This window comes from Catharus ustulatus, chromosome 2, assembly GCF_009819885.2.
Source record: "Catharus ustulatus isolate bCatUst1 chromosome 2, bCatUst1.pri.v2, whole genome shotgun sequence".
Lineage (NCBI taxonomy): Eukaryota > Metazoa > Chordata > Aves > Passeriformes > Turdidae > Catharus > Catharus ustulatus.
In genome coordinates this window covers 123,219,301-123,236,334 of record NC_046222.1, presented here as the reverse complement: position 1 = coordinate 123,236,334, position 17,034 = coordinate 123,219,301, and the positions used below count along the sequence as shown (strand labels likewise).

General features: G+C 49.0%; 1 protein-coding gene across 1 annotated transcript in view; it reads right to left on the bottom strand.

Annotated features, from left to right (window-relative positions):
- Nucleotides 1-15,840, bottom strand: part of RUNX1 (RUNX family transcription factor 1) — a 79,614-nt gene extending 63,774 nt beyond the window's left edge. The window contains 2 exon segments of the mRNA XM_033083833.1: nt 8,857-9,013; nt 14,522-15,840. Coding sequence (XP_032939724.1) covers nt 8,857-9,013; nt 14,522-14,791 — 427 coding nt within the window. The 5' untranslated portion in view covers nt 14,792-15,840.
- Nucleotides 15,841-17,034: the final 1,194 nt, after the last annotated feature.

The window sequence follows — 17,034 nt, the reverse complement described above, 5'->3', positions numbered from 1 at the left end:
TTATCCGTCTGAAGTGGGATTAAACCCAAAATTCCACCTCTGGCCTCTCCCCTTCCCCCAGCCAGGGGGTCCTGAGGGGGATTCTCCTGAAAAATCCCCCCAAGCCCTCAAAGCCTCCAGCTCAGAGGGGTTTGATGTCCTGGAGCTGCAGCCTCTGTTTGGAATGGAATGGGGAGAGAGAATTCCCAATGGGCTGGGGGACAGCACACAGGGAATGGCTCCAAAGTGGGGTTGGATGGGATCTTGGGAATCAGGAATTGTTCCCTGGGAGGGGCTGGGATGGAATTGCCAGAGCAGCTGTGGCTGCCCCTGGATCCCTGGAATGTTCAGTTCCAGGTTGGACACTGGGAGGTGTCCCTGCCATGGTTATGTGTTGGAATTAAATTGTCTTTAAACTCCCTTCCTTCCCAACCCATCCCATGATTTTATGATTCTCTAAGAACCCAAATTCTGCTCGGAATTCCTCCATCCCAACTGCATTTTGTCATCTCTGTAAAATATGTAATATATGATATATGATATGTAAAATAATTGCTAATTGTAATTAAATGTGCTAAAGGCTAAGAAGGAGTGGGATTGTTCAGCCTGCACAGGAGAAGCTTTGGGCTGAGCTCAGGGTGGCCTTGCAGGGCCTGAAGGAGCTGCAGGAAACCTGGAGAGAGACAATTCCCAAGGGCTGCAGGGACAGCACACAGGGAATGGCTTCACTGTGGGGTTGGATGGGATCTGGGGAATCAGGAATTGTTCCCTGGGAGGGGCTGGGATGGAATTGCCAGAGCAGCTGTGGCTGCCCCTGGATCCCTGCAATGTTCAGTTCCAGTTGGACATTGGACAGTGGGAGGTTTCTGGTTAATACTCAAAATCATTCTGGGATTCTCTGGCTGTTTTTCTGTTTGAAGCTGTGATTTCTTCTCCCCTCAGAGCACTTTTCTCCTCCTTTGCCTGATCCCACAGCAGGCAAACCTCGTGCCCCTGGGTGTTGTGCTTTTGGCACATCCCATTCCCAGACACGTTCATGGCTTGGTGCATTGTCCTGTGAACCTGGAAAAATCCCTTGGATGCCTGGATTCTGCCTCAGTCCCTCTCCCTGGTTCTGCTCTGCCAGAGAGCAGGGCTGGATGGGATTTTGGGAATCAGGAATTGTTCCCTGGGAGGGGCTGGGATGGAATTGCCAGAGCAGCTGTGGCTGCCCCTGGATCCCAGGCTGGACGTGGTTCTGAGCAACCTGGGACAGGGAAAAGTGTCCCTGCCCATGCCAGGGGGGTTGGAATGAGGTGATCCTTGCAGTCCCTTCCTTCCCAAACCATTCCATGATCGCTTGGCACAGCGCAGAACAAACCCTCTCGTGCCCTGGGGGCTTTGGCACGGCTCAGGGAGCAGGGCAGGTGTGGATTCCCTGGAAAAGCAACGCCCTGTGTGAGCAGGAAAGGCAAGGAACGCTTCCACCACCATCCCAGCAATTCCTGAGGCAGATCAATCCCACCCTGAGCATCCCTCCAGAAGCTCTCTGGGCACAGCAGCTGCCCTGGGGCTGTTTCCTCAGAGCTTGGAGCAAGGAGTGTCTGTGCTGCCATCCCACTAATGCAGCTCACATCCATCCCAGAGCTGGGAAAAACCCTGGGGTCACTCCCTGGAAACCCAGGCAGGGGGAGAACACTCCCATTTCCAACCTGGGAGCTGCCAAATCCCAGCTCCGTGGCCTTGCAGGTGAGCAGGGCTTTGTGCACCGAGCCTGTGGAAGGTTTGTGGCTTGGCCAAAGCTTTTCCTTCAGTTCCTCCCTAAATTTCAGGGAATTAATGTGGACACACAGCTCCAAGCACTGCCCTGCTGCAGCTCCTTCCCTCTCCAGAACCTCCTCCCCTCCACAAAAAAAAAAAAAGAATTTAGGATTGTTTCCTCGCATCCTTGTTTTTTTCAACCCAAACCTGCCCTGGTGCTAAAGATTTCCATGGAATTCCCACCCTGTGCCCAGAGGCTGCAGCTCTCCAAGGGGACTCCCAGAAATATCATCCAGAGAGGGAGGAAAGGGGGGCAGAGATGAAGGGAATGACAATTTGGAGAGGCTGAGAAAACTCAGTGGAAATAACACAGTGGGAAAAACATTGGGGAGCAGCGTGGGGGCAAAAAAAGGTGGAGAGATGCAGGGTTAAGGTAACAGAAAATTTTTTAAAAGTGTATTTTTAATACTTTTCCCTGCTTCTAAAGTGTTTTTGGAAGGGAACAGAGACTGATTCAGCTGGATGAGGGTTTATGCACATGACTGTGCTGGAAAAGACTCTCTTGACAGCAATTGTGAGCCGCTGATTTGCAGCATCCTCACTCCTGCTCAAGTTCTCTGGCCAGCCCTGAGCCTGATTTATCTCCCAGCAGGATTTTATTTTGGTGACAAAATAGCTGCTCTTCTTGGAGTTGGGATATGGGGACACACACAAAAATCAGGTGTATTTTGACCAGAACTCTAGGAGTTCTGAAGGGTGTCACCAACAAACAAACAGCAAAATTAAAACGAATTTGAAAGAAAAAAAAATACAAAACCAACAAGAAAAAAGCTGCAGGGCAAACAGATCTCTCGAAACTATGTAACCTTCTCATCTAGAGAGGTACTTTTGTTTTCCCTAAACAACATTCTGGGAAGCCCTTTTATCAGGGGGAAAAAAAAATAAAATAAAAATTGGGAAAACGCTCCGAGGGTGGCGTCTGCCTCATCCGCGCCGCTGCAAAAACGTCCAAGGGGAGCTGTGCAGAACCAAAAAAATAGATTTATTGTTATTGGACTGAGGGCAGTGGTTCAGCACTTGGCATGGCCTCTGTTTACAGCAGGAATGCTCCCGGAGACAGGAAGTTCTCCCAGCCCTCTGCCATTATTTTTCTCCTGTTGACGCGTTCAGAGCGGGAGTTTATTCGCCCCGATGAAATTTTTGGTAATGAGGCAGAGAGGGGTTTTTGGGAGCTGGCAGAGCCACTGCAGGAATGCTCAGCCTCATCCTACAGGGTGAGTCCAACCCCTGTGAGGAGCAGCATCATCCATGGGTAATTCCACAATCAGGGATTCACAAATCCAGATACTCAGAGCAAGCCCAAGGCATCTCGGGCATCGGGAATAATTTCTTCTGTCCCCTTCTTTTGGCACTGCAACCCTGCTGAGTTCCATCCCCTTGGAGAGCTGGGATTGCTGCTCAGCCTCATCCCTGACTATATTTTTTGGGAGTCCAAGCCCTGTGAGGAGCAGCATCATCCATGGGTTAATTCCTCAGTCAGGGATTCCTAAATACAGCTGTTCAGAGCAAGCCCAAGGCACCTCGAGCATTGGGGTTTTCCCCACTTTTCCTCCTGCCATTGCATTCCTGACAAGGTTTCCATCTCCTTGGAGAGATGGGATTGCTGCTCAGCCTCATCCCTGAGAATGTTTTTTGGGAGTCCAACCCTTGAGAGGAGCAGCATCATCCATGGGTTAATTCCTCAGTCAGGGATCCCTAAATCCAGCTGCTCAGAGTGAGAGTGCCCAGCCTGGCACCATCCATGGGTTAATCCCACAACTGAAGATTTGCACAACCCTGGCTGCTCAGAGCAAGCCCAGGGCACCTCAGGCACTGGGAAAGGCTTTTCCTCTCCTTTCCTCCTTCCATGACCTCCCTGCCAAGGTTTCCATCCCCTTGGAGGGCTGGGTTTTGCTGCTCAGCCTCGCTGGGATTGCACAGAAATCTTGGCTCAAATTAATGGTGCAACCAAGCCACCCCTAAACCCTTTAAAAATAAATTTATCCCTCCTGTCTTCTGTCTTTTTTTTAGGGGAAAATTCACCATTCAGAACAGAATGGAGGGAGAAGAGTTGTGGAAGATGAGCCCCTTCCTTTCAATGAGTCGTGGGATCGTGGAATGATTTGGGATCAGCAGGAACAATAAAAATCATCAGTTCTCTGGGCAGGGACACCTTCCACTATCCCAGGTGCTCCAACCTGGCCTTGAACACTTCCAGGAATCCAGGGGCAGCCACAGCTTCTCTGGGAATTCCATCCCAGCCCCTCCCCACCCAATATCCAAAGGAAATTCCCATTCCCTTCCTCTGGCTGCAGCATCCTTCAAATTCCACATCTTTATCAATCCAATCCCAAATAAATATTTCATTTTAAACTCTATCAATGGACCCTTTTTTTCCCCACTTGATTGCTGATGGATTTCTCCTATTTCCATCCCATCTGGCAAACTGTGCTTATTGTGAGTGCAGGATCTGATCCCACGTCCCCTGCAGCATTCCAAAGGCTTGGATCAGAACCTGGACGCCTCCTTAATTCTGGTTTTACGACCCTGCTGAAGGGCAGCCTCCTCTGTTTTGCACATACTTTTATAATTCTGAGTGCATTTCAGGCAAAAAAGTAAAATCCATTTCAACCAAGCGCTCAAATAACTCAGCCTGCACAGAAGGAGCAAAATTCTGGCTTGGGAAGACCAATAAAAATAATTGGATTTGGAATCCTGGCCAGTAATTTTTGGAGTTTGAGTATTTTTGAGATTTTTGTCTCAGAGTGATTTTTTTTCCCCTGGGAATGATATCCAGAGGGAAGAGTCCTGACAGCAGAAATTGTGTTTGGTAAAATCTATTGTGTTCTACAAAGCTACACCTGCTTTGGCTCTGGATTGGAAAATGCCACAAAATTGACTCCAGTTCCTCTAATCCCGAGGAAATATAAGCATGGATTTAATTTTCCATCCTCTCCAAGGTGCAGTTTTTAAAACTCTCAGGTTTAGATTGAGATCTCCTGCAGCAAGCCAAGACACTTCTCCATTAGCTACTCTTAGGATAACCCATTAATAATAATTTTCATCTTCAAAACATGTTTATTTGTTGGGATTTCTGGAATCTACATGCTCCTTAAAGATAGGAACTGGGATTAATGATTCCATGAGGAAAATATGTCGTGTTCCCCAAGCCACAGAGCTTTCCCACTCCAAATAACTATTTATTTTTAATTTTAGCCAATGAACTTCTACAGTGTCAGGCTTTTTTGCATCAGATCCATTTCATCAGAGTGACCTAAACCAGTTTTTTAATCCACTAAAAAAACAGGGATACGTTGCAGCAGGAGCAGTTGGAAGCTTGGAATGTTCACGAACGGAGGGCGAAAAAAATCAAGATTAATTTTGTTTTAAGCAGGTAATCAGGCCAAAGGGGGAGCCTGAGATTGGCTGGAGTTTTAAAAGGACATTTTTCTTCCCGAAATGACTCGGTGGGCTCCCGAGCCAGACGGGCAGGTTTGCCCAGCAGCATTCTCCAACCGGGCTGAGGAATCGGAGCCTTGGATCGCGGCCAAATCCTACGGAAATCTCTTTGGTTGAGGAAAAAAAAGCCAAATTGCTTTTCTACCACATCTCCAGGTTTTAGGTGACCTGTGACAGTCTCACTCCTGGTTTGGGTGTGAAGAAAATCAAATGTTTTTAGGTTTTTCACTCCAAACAAGGCTGAGCAGCAAACTCTGGGTTTTGGGCGCGGAACGGGATCGAAACTTTGGCTGGTGTTGGTGCCAAATATTGATATGGGGAAATCAACCTCCAGATCAGGGGGATTCGCTGTGACCCTCCCAAAACCAGGAGAAAAACATGGAAAACAAAATAAATGACACAGACTTGCTGGACTTCAGGGAAGAAATTAAAATTATTTATGAAGAGCGTCAAGAATGGGAGTTTCCTCCTTGGAAGGGACAGCGCTGTGGCTGCTGAGGGGATTTTAATGGGGGTTTTTAAACCTGATGGTCAGCACTCCAAACCATTCCTGATTCTCCATCTGGGATTTAAACTAAGGATTTTAAACCCCCTGATGCACAGAAGGAGCCTGAACCGAGGCGAACTCAGTCGCTGCTCGCACAACGCCCCTGGCAGCGCATTATCACCGGTGGCACTGAGCTGATCCCAGCTCAAATATTCCACGGCAAACAAAGTCAGGGTTGGTTCTCCTGCAGCCAAGTATCAAAGGCAGCAGTGCCCTTTGAAGCAGCCACCTTCTGCTGCAGGCTTTGTGCGAATGCCGCAGAACAGCAGCTCCCAAATCCCGCACAAAGGCAAACAATCCCCACCTTTGGAAAACAATCCCCTGGCGGAGGAGTAAACAAAAGCATCCATTAGTCACCGCCCCGAAGATGGGCAGGTGAGGATGTTGAACCTGGGAGCCTGACTGGGAGCACGCAGCGTTCCCAAATCCCTTCCACCCAAAGGATCCTCAGCACCTGGACAGCCCAGCTTGGTATCACAGGTTCGAGGAGCAGGGTGAGGGCTCCCTGTCCCAAATAAATGGGGCCTGTTTTGTCCCAGCTGCTGGATTTTGACCTTGAGGCTCCCCCTGTTATGATTTCCAGCCTCATTACCATGGCCAGGAACTGAACTACAGGTTTGTTTTTATGAGCTTCTCCAGCGCTCTGCCAGCTATTCATTTGAATCTTCTAAACAGTCAGCTCTGAATCATAATGCAAATTCCATTTACTGAAAAGGTGGTACCTTTAATATTCCAAATGACCACGTTTAATGACTGATACTTTTTAGACATTACAGCATCTCTCATGTTTTCAGTAAATGGATATAATTTGCTCTGCATTACCCTATTATTACTCCTCGCTGGCATTACAAGGCGACGTTCTCAGCTGCGGGTGTTTTCCATTTGAAGGCGGCCCAAACAACACAATTTGGAGACAGCTGCCTCTCTACCCTCAGCTAAAAACGCTGCAGGACCCAGAGGAGAACTGCACGGGATTTTATTCCTCAAATCTATTTAGTGCTGGCTCTTTGCAGCGTTGTGGCGGTGTTTGTGTTGGAAGGGTGTCCACGGGTGCTCTTCACTTCAAAGGCGAGGAAAGGCTGTTGTGTATAATCAGGAGAACTTCCTCCTCTCCAGCCTGACACACGGCCCGTGTGGGATCAAAACCAGAAGTGGGTCAGCTTTGGGACTCTCCTGAAATCAGGAATCTGCGTGTGGAGCCAGGACATGGCTCAGGTGTCACACAGGAACAGAGGGAGGGGAAAGTGCTGAGGAAGGGGCAGCAATTCCTGACACCAGAGCACAAACTGCTCCAAAATGAGACCTCCTCAAGCTCAGCAGATGCTGCCCTGGCACTGAATTGGCCTGGAATAACGTTGGAATACCGCAATTCCCCGTTTCAATTTCAAAGTCAGATTAAACAGTAGGAAAATACATAATAAATACCTGAATTCACACCGGAAATGTGCGTTTTTCATCCCTGACCGTAAAATACAGAGGCTGCTCCTTCTCCTGAGCTTTTTCTGAGCCACACCTCGCTGGTTTCTCTTTGGGGGTTTGGCTGAACCTCCCTGAAGTCCCCTCACCATTTTATTAGTTTATTACAAGTGTTTCTCTTGGCATTGATGGGATTAAGGATTAAGGAGTGAAGTTTTAAAGGGTATTCTGCAGATTTTTGGGGATGAAGTTTTGTGCACCTGCCCACTCACAGGCAACACATTTGCAGCTTCCTAATATTTTCATATAGTCCCACTCTAAGTCAGCTTCAGCTCTTATTTGTTATTTATGCTCCAAAAGCCTTTTTATTTACACCAGTAACTACTGGTTATGGCAGAGATAAATCAGATTTTAAACCCCTCTGTCGTCTCCATATTACAGGAGACATCAACTGCCGTGACTGTCGAATTTTGAGAGGAAAACAGGTCAGAGAAAGAGCCTTCAGCACGTCAGGAACCTGTGAAATTTTTAGATCTATGTGGGAATTATTTGTGGTTTTAACATGACTCTCTCTGTTGCAAAAACAGTTTTTGCAGAGAGTGCTGGGGAGCCCCGCGATGACCACAAGCTGAAAATTCTCATTTGAAATTGAAAATCTGCCACTTAAACCTAAATCTGCCACTTAAACCTAAATCTGCCACTTAAACCTATTACCATGGGTAATATTGTGCTGCCTAAATTACCAGGGCTGGCTGAATGTCGCTCTCTGGGTGGGTTTTCATTTTCCTTTTTTGACGGGATTTCACCGCTTACAAATCAGAGCAACGCGGAAAACAGGCTGGGAGAAAACCCACAATTCCCTTTGGAATGGAACAGTGCTACATTTCCAGCATTCCCTGGTGGATAAAAACTCTGAAATCCATGTCCAGGGGCAGAAGATGGAGCTGGAACTCCCCTTGCACCTCTGCCACTCCTGCCCACACGGAAAACGCAAAAGGGGAAAACGCAAAATCCCCACCCAGCACCTTTGGAACTGTGCTACACTTTCTTCTACATTTTCCAGCATTCCCTGGTGGATAAAAACTCTGAAATCCATGTCCAGGGGCAGAAGATGGAGCTGGGACCCTCCTCGTACCTCTGCCACTCCTGCCCACATGGAAAATGAACTGGGAGAAAACATGAAAACCCACCCAGCACCTTTGGAATTTTGCTACATTTTCTTCTAGATTTTACAGCATTCCCTGGTGGATAAAAGCTCCCAAATTCATGTCCAGGGACAGAAGATGGAGCTGGAACTCCCCTCGCACCTCTGCCACTCCTGCCCACGCAGAAAACACAAAATGAGAAAATGCAAAAAGAGGAAACGCAAAAACCCCACCCAGCACCTTTGGAACTGTGCTACATGTTCTTCTATATTTTCCAGCATTCCCTGATGGATAAAAACTCTGAAATCCATGTCCAGGGGCAGAAGATGGAGCTGGAACTCCCCTTATACCTCTGTCTCTCCTGCACACGCGGAAAACGCAAAAGGGGAAAATGCAAAAGGAGGAAACGCAAAAACCCACCCAGCACCTTTGGAACTGTGCTACATTTTCATCTACATTTTCCAACATTCTCTGGTGGATAAAAGCTCCCAGCTCCACATGCAGAAGATGGAGTTGGGACCCCCCTCGTACCTCTGCCGCTCCTGCCCACGAAGCGCAGGTCGTTGAACCGCGCCACCTGGTTCTTCATGGCGGCCGTGGCGTTGCGCAGCTCCGCCGAGTAATTCTCGTCATTCCCGGCCATCACCGTCACCAGGGTCCCGTCAGGGACATCCCCCAGGGCCACCACCTGTGACAGCAAGAGCAGAACCCTCAGTTCACTTCGTTTCTCTGAGAAGTAAAACTGGGCGGACAAATCCGCGGTGAAAATCTGGGTGGGCCAAGCGGGCGTTGGAGGAGTTGGGAATCGTTTTAAATTGCTGGGATGGGAATTCTCTGCTTCCCCCAGATGTTGTGCCCTTGGTTATTCTCTAATCAGGGGTTTTCAGTTGGATGATAGAATTTGAGCTGTGAAATGCCAAGTGCCACCACACAGGCCCGCTGCTGAACGGTCACGGTTGATTTGTTGCTGTGCTAAAATGTTTTCCAATCTGGATAAAATAATTCTAATTATTCTCCCCATTTCCTGGAGAACCAAAGGACCTAAGATAGTGAATTTTTAAAATATCATTGTATTACCATAACTTATATTCTTTAAAATGCATCATTTTTTTACTCCTCATTGTGGATTTCTACCATTTGAAACCCGATTTTTCCTAATGGTTGGACAGAAATTTTATGGATTTCTACCATTTGAAACCAAAATTTTTCTAATGATTGGACAGAAATTTTGTGGATTTCTACCATTTGAAACCAAATTTTTCCTAATGGTTGGACAGAAATTTTTCTCCCTCGATGCACCGCCGAAACACCCAGTGTGATGTGAAATGAAAAATGCTCTGAGATGAAAAATACGGAGCAGGAGCTTTCCAAAATCTCTGTAATTGTCAGTAAATAAATTCAAGTAGCAGCGCTTGATTTATATCAGGAGCTCTTAACAGAGCTGCCCAAGCAGAAATGCAGAGCAAGGCCGTGGAAAATCAGGCCTCAATCAAATGTTTAATCCCAATTTACTGAACAATTCCTTTATTTTCCTTCAGGAGCATCAAGCAAATAATTTGCAGGCCTCACCCTCGAGTGGATGGATGGAAATCAGGACCTGAATTAAAGACTTTCCCCTTATCCCACAATATTTGTGCTCCTGGCTGCCAGAATCCATCAAAACTTTGGGAGCACGGGATTCACTGGGTTTTGATGAGAAAGATTTCTGAACTTAAATATTCTGATTTATTTACACTGTTCACACTGGCTTAGCGATGAAAAAATTTAATTTTTCTTGCATCTCCCTGAATTCCCCAAACTAATTCCACCTGCTGGAAATCCATGGACCTCTGACAAAAATCAGAGTTTGAATGATTTTGTCTGATTTTCTTTAGAGCCCCTTGCTCTTTGCCCAATTCCACAGAAACCCCTCAAAACCCCCCCAAAAAAACAAACCCAGAGATAAAAATCCAGCTTGTTTTTAATTCCTCTTTTGCCCTCTGGAAGAGGAACCAGTCCTCTGAGTTGCAGCTCGAGATTTTCCTTCCTCTTAACATTTTCTGACTGCAGTCCAGGCAGTTACAATTGGCTGAAGTTTGTCACAACCTGATTTTATTTCTCTTTTCTGATCTCTTTGCTGTTTACAAGCAGGATCAGCAGCTCCTTTACTTGATTTTTACTCCCCTGCCAAATCCACCTCCCAGCACAGGAGAGAATTCCCCATTTTCAGGGATTTCCCAGCTTTTTTTTTTCTCCCACAAGAGGCTGAGCTTTTCACTTCTGTGCTCTCCCTTTGCTCACCCCTAACCCTGATTTTCACTTCCACATGCAGAGCAGAAATCTCTGGGTCAAAATTCCCTCTTTTCATTTTGATTTCAACTTCCTCTTTCCCCGTTCCTCCCCAGCCCTGATTTTTGGGTTTTTGTTCTCCTCTCTGTGCTGTAATTTGGTTTTTTTGGGCCTGCTCTCAGCTCGGCTTTTCAGATTTCCCTGATTTTGGCCCTGCTGGAAAAGCTGAAGCTTGGAAATCGTCACAAAATCAGCAACTCCAGAGCCTGTCCTTAAAAATTTCTGAGAAACCTCGATGCATCCACATCTGATAGAGAAAAACTGAAAAAGGGAAAATCAGGGCTCTACCCTGCCTTGAAAATATTGAATTTAAGGGCATATATGCCAGGATTTTTAAGCTTTCACAAAGCTTTTAATTCATCCAGGGCCAGTTGTCTCTGACAGAAATATTTTAAAGCTTTCAAATCCCAACCTTGGCGATAAAAAACAGGAAGAAAATCTTAAAAATGAGTCAAAACCTGACCCAGCCCAGAAAAGAAACTGGACTTGAAAGTCACAGGCGGCAGAAACAGAAATACAAATATTTCCATTAGTAAAAAGACTCAACAGATAAGGTGGAACTTGTTACTGGAGTTATCAAGAACTTGGTTTGCACTTTTTACCTCTGAAAATTTGCATTTCCAGAGGAGCAAGAAGAATATCAGGGTATCTAAATTTACTTTTCCTGCATCAATTAATCCAAATTGGCCTCTTAAATTAAGATTTGGATTCTTAACACCAGTTGGACAATGAATTTAAATGGCACCTTATTGGTTATTGTGAATTAATTTTTAAGGTTTTCAGAATAATTTTTGGATTCAGGGAAAACCAATGGAAATTGATGATTTTGGTTTGAAATAATATCCCAATCCTGCAGAATTTTTAGTGGATTTTTCTAAATGTGAGGAGAAAACTCTCTGCCTGCCTCTTTTTATTCCTACCATGAATAAAAATAACAAATACTCAATAAAACTCAGCGCTTTTCGTCAGGTGCAAACAAAATATTGGCAGCAGAGGAGCGATCAGAACTGAATTATTTTTTTTTTTTCCTGGGCCAAAAGATCTGAAAAACCCCGATTTTTAGAGCAGCTTTGCAAATACTTGATATTTAGCAGAAAAACCACAGGGATGTGGCAAATTCTTCCAGGATTTATTTCCCAGCTGCCCACGGAGAGAGAATTTGGGGGGTGAACTTGAGGAACACGGAGCCAGCAGGTGCCTCCAACCCTTCCAGGCTCTCCTAATAAATCCCTAATTTTCGGGGTGGGTTTCATTATTAATTTGATTAATTTTTAATTTTTTTTTCCCCTCTCTCTCCTGGCTATTTCCAGGTGGGATTATCCCAGTTTTCCAAACTCCGGGTTGAGCACTGAGGCTGCGGGCATTGCTGAAAACCCCTGGAATTTTTATTTTTTCCACATCAAGGGAGTTATTCCCCGCTTCCAAGGATGGGGATGGAGCAGGAGAGGGAAGAGATGCCTTTCCAATATTTCCATATTTTCTCTGCCATGCCGGGATCCCCCAGAATTTCCTGGATCCCCCAGGAAAAATCGGAATTTTTGCTCTCTCTTCCCTCCTTTCACTCCCGGCCTTTTCTGCCTTCCAGCAGGAAAACTTCCCTGCTAATTACAGCCCGGTGCGTGGGGAAGAGTGTAATAATTAATGGAAATGGGGGAATTTAGGAAGTGACCCCGTGATCGGTTCCTCCCTCTGCCCCGCTCTTATCTGCGGGAAAACAAGAGCAGACACAATAAAACTTTTCCCCCCCGTTCAGCAGCAATTCCCAAAAGCTGAACTGATTCCCTTCTCCCTCGTTTTTCCTCTTCCCCAAAAACAGAGGAGAGGCTCCAGTCTGGTGGCCTTCAACATAAAAATAAATAAATAAATAAAAATAATAATAAAAAAAAGTTGTGCGAGGCAGACGGGGTTTAGCAAAAAAAAAAAAAAAAAAAAAAAAAAAAAATGAGCTCGGGTTTGACAAATCCCGATCCTAAATGGAGCCCCGGGGCTCCCAGGAGCTGCGTGTCTGTGCGGCTCCCGGCTCGGATAAAAGGATAAGGATAAGAATTCCCTTTGCCTCCCCAATCTGCAGCAGCAGCGAGAAAAGCAGCGAGTTCAGCGACAGTCCCGGGGCAGGAAAAGAGCGAGAGGAGGATGGTTTTACTCCTAGGAGGAGGATTTTACTCCAAAGGAGGATGATTTTACTCCGAAGGAGAATTATTTTACTCCAAGAAAGATACTTTTCCTCTAAAGGAGGCTGATTTTACTCCAAAGAAGGATGATTTTCCTCCAGGAGAGGATGATTTTACTCTAAGAGAGGCTGATTTTCCTCCAGGAGAGGATGATTTTCCTCTAAAGAAGGATGATTTTCCTCCAAGAGAGGATGATTTTCCTCTAAAGAAGGATGATTTTCCTCCAGGAGAGGATGATTTTCCTCTAAAGAAGGATGATTTTCCTCCAAGAGAGGCTGATTTTCCTCCAAGGAGGATGATTTTCCTCCAAGAGAGGATGATTTTCCTCCAAGGAGGCTGATTTTCCTCCAGGAGAGGATGATTTTCCTCTAAAGAAGGATGATTTTCCTCTAAAGGAGGATGATTTTACTCCAAGGAGGATGATTTTCCTGGGAGCCGGGTAACGGGAAGGCAGCAAAGCGCCACAAGCATCCCCCGCCCGGCTCGGGATCTCCTCTCCCATTCCCTTCTCCCCATCTTTTCCCGATTTTATTTGGATTTAGCAAAAGCTCTGGAAAAGGGGGGAGAGCTCCGAGCGCTCTGGCCGGGTTAGGCCGCGGCTTTGCTGTCACTGAAGGCGGCCAATAAAAGAGGAAATGTGGTTTTTGGGATTGTGGCTGGGCTGCTTTGTGGTCCCTGGCAGGGGAAAACCCGGCACGTCCCGGGGCTGCGGGCGGGTGTCCCCCGGGGGTGGCAGCGGGACACAGGGACAGACGGACACACGGACAGAGGGACACACGGACATAGGGACAGAAGGGACACACGGACAGAGGGATAGAAGGGACACACGGACAGAGGGACACACGGACATAGGGACAGAAGGGACACACGGACAGAGGGATAGAAGGGACACACGGACAGAGGGATAGAAGGGACACACGGACAGAGAGACAGAGGGACACTCGGACACAGGGACACACAGACAGAGGGACACACAGACACACGGTCAGAGAGACACTCGGACACAGGGACACACAGACACAGGGACACACAGACACACGGTCAGAGAGACACTCGGACACAGGGACACACAGACAGAGGGACACACAGACACACGGTCAGAGAGACACTCGGACACAGGGACACACAGACACAAGGACACAGGGACAGAGGGACACACGGACAGAGGGACCTGCGACCACCCTGGGCGATTTTTGGGGTATCCCGCGGCTCCTTCAGTTCGTCTCCATCTGCGGCATCTGCTCCCCAGAGCAGCCAAACTCCGCGGGGCTGGCTTTTGAAAACACAATTTATTTATTTCTATTTTTTTCCTCCCTTTGAGCCTCTCGCTGCCAGAATTCTGAATGGGGAGAAGAAGCTGCAGGGAGATTTGAGCTTTTCCCTGTCCCGCCTGCCACCGCTCCTGTCCGGAGCGCGGCTGGAGGGGGAAGGATGGAGGGAAAGGAAAGGAAAGGAAAGGAAAGGAAAGGAAAGGAAAGGAAAGGAAAGGAAAGGAAAGGAAAGGAAAGGATGGAAGGAGAGACAGAAAGCAAAAAAAGAAGGAAGGAGAGAAGGGATGGAAGAAGGGATAGGAAGGAGGGATAGAAAGGATGGAAGGAGGGATAGAAAGGATGGAAGGAGGGAAGCACAGAGCGAGCCCCGTGCAGATCCAAACCCCATCCCCGCACTTTTCCCCCCCATCCCCACCCCAGCCCTACCTTGAAGGCGATGGGCAGCGTCTTGTTGCAGCGCCAGTGCGTGGGCAGCACGGAGCAGAGGAAGTTGGGGCTGTCGGTGCGCACCAGCTCCCCGGGGTGATCCGCCAGGACCTCCACCATGCTGCGGTCGGCGCTGCGCAGCTTCCCCGGCAAAGCCCCGCCGTGCTCGGCTCCGGGCAGCGCCAGCGGCTCGCTCATCTTCCCCGGGCTCAGCGTGGTGGAGGGCGGCGTGAAGCGGCGGCTGGTGCTGGTATCTACGGGGATACGCATCACAACAAGCCTTTAGGGCCACACAACACCTCCACTGAGTTCCTACGCGGCGGCCACGCGAGCGCAACTCCTGGGCGAGCCGCTCGCTGGGGACCAACATAAACGGGAGCGGGCTGGGCGCCCGCCGAGAGGCTGTTCCTGCGCCAGTCCCCCCACTTGGGTCTGTGCTGGTGGCCTTAACTCTTGGCTTGCTGGCCAGGAGGAACAGATCCCGTTAATCCGATAAGCGCCAGGGTCGTGCTGTACCGCGGCGGGGACGCGCAAAGCGAGCGGGGCCAAAGCTCATCCCAAACTCCCAGGGAAAAATAAAAAATGAAATTAGGGAGGCGCGGCCAGGAGCACGCGCTTCCCGGCTTCTTCCAGGTGATTTCTCTCCGGTCCCGAGAGAAAGCAAAAGGAGCCGGCGTCTTCCGGAGGCAAAAATCGCTCTTTGAGGGAAATTCGGGGCTGTTCTTCGGAGGAGGCGGAACGCGAGCTCGGCTCGCTGAGCAAAGGTCAGCCGGCTACAACTGGAGAGAAATTCACGGCCACACACTCACGCACACGCACATCTACCGGACTTCATCAAATATTTACAATAGAATCTGTGGAGAATTTAAACACAACAGGAATCCATTAATGTTCTCCGCGAGATTTTTTTTTTTTTTTTTTTTTAAAGCAGCCTTGAAAATGAGTTTCAGTAGTTTGGTTGGCGTTGCTCTAAGAGCGCTCGTGTCGTGACCTTTCAATCATTCTTGCGCAAAAAGGAAAAAAAAAAAGAAAAAGAAAAAAATAAAAGCTCAGTGCATGGCATTCAAGCTTCAGATCTCGATCTTTGGTAAAACGCTTTTCATGAATTTAAAGAAAAGTCACAGGCGATCGCAAGCGCCGAGCTGAGAGGTCCAAGAGCTGCAAACTCGGGGTTGGGGATGTTGGTTAAATTGTGGGTTCTCTCTGTGGTTTTGTGTGTGCAACAGCGCTCTCTCTCTCCCACTCACGTCCTCCTCAGCAGCCAAACCAAGTCTGCAACAACTTCGGCGCCCGCTGCCAATTCTCTCTCTCTCTCTTTTTTTTTTTTTTTTTTTTTTCAGTATCTCAGACAGTTCTTCCTCTAGTTCGGCCACAGGAACCGGCTGCTTAACAATATTTGAACCGCAGCAGGTGGAAGCCTGCTTGGGCAAGCATGGTTTTTCTCCCTCTCGTCCTGCGGGATGGAGCCCGCCGCGCACGCAGAGACCCAAAAACCACCGGCGACAACTCGAAAATTAAAAAAAAAAAAAAAAAACCAACAAAACACCAAAACCCCCTCAGCGAAATCGCTACTTTTGACCGGCTGAAAAATCTTTTTCCTTCCGCGAAACGAGGAGGCGGCAGCAGAGGGGGTGACCCCACGGCGGCGAGAGAGGCGGAAAGCAGCGGGCGCGACCAAACCCACAAAGTTGCCAGCCGGGTTTAGAGCGAGATCAGCTCCCAGCCGGGCTTAGAGAGAGATCAGCTGGGTTTAGAGATCAGCTCCAGCCGGGTTTAGTGAGCAGTTCCAGCTGGGTTTAGAGATCAGCTCCCAGCTTGGTTTAGAGCGCAGCTCCCAGCCTGGTTTAGAGCGCAGCTCCTGCCGGCTTTAGAGAGCGGCTCCAGCCGGGTTTAGAGATCAGCTCCAGCCGGGTTTAGGGATGAGCCGCAGCCTCGCTCAGCCCCAGCGCGTTCCCACGGCGGGAGCTGCCGGTGTTTCCCGTGGGGAAGCAGAATTCCTGCCGGGATGCGCGGTGGGAGCGCGCCCGGCCGGCGGCCGCCGGGCTGGCTGGAGGTGGCCGGGAGCGAGTCGGGGCGGCGGAGGCGTGCGGAGGAATGTCATTCCCCCGGTGCTTTGCATACGGGGAGGGCACCGGCCAATCACGGCCCTACCGGGGCGCGGCCGCGGGCCGGGGGCTCCCGGAATCGGTGCGGGGCGAGCGCACCCGCGCCTCGTTCCCCTCCTGCTCCCCCGGGGCACCGCGGCTCCGAGCCCGCCCGGGCACCGGCGCCCCCCGCTCCTGCCAGCCCCGGCCGTGCCCGCCTGGCTCCCGAGGCTGAGCTGGCCCGTGGCTCACGGAACGCCCGCCCCCGGTGCCCGCAAGGTGCCCGCAGAGCCGCAGACACCGCCCCGCCACACGCTCGCTCCGATCCCGGTGGCCCCCGCTCCTCTCCCGGTGGTCCCCGCTCCTCCCCGCAGAGCTGCCGGCACTCTCAGCTGTGGGATTTTTTTTGGGGGGACACAAGGGTCCCCG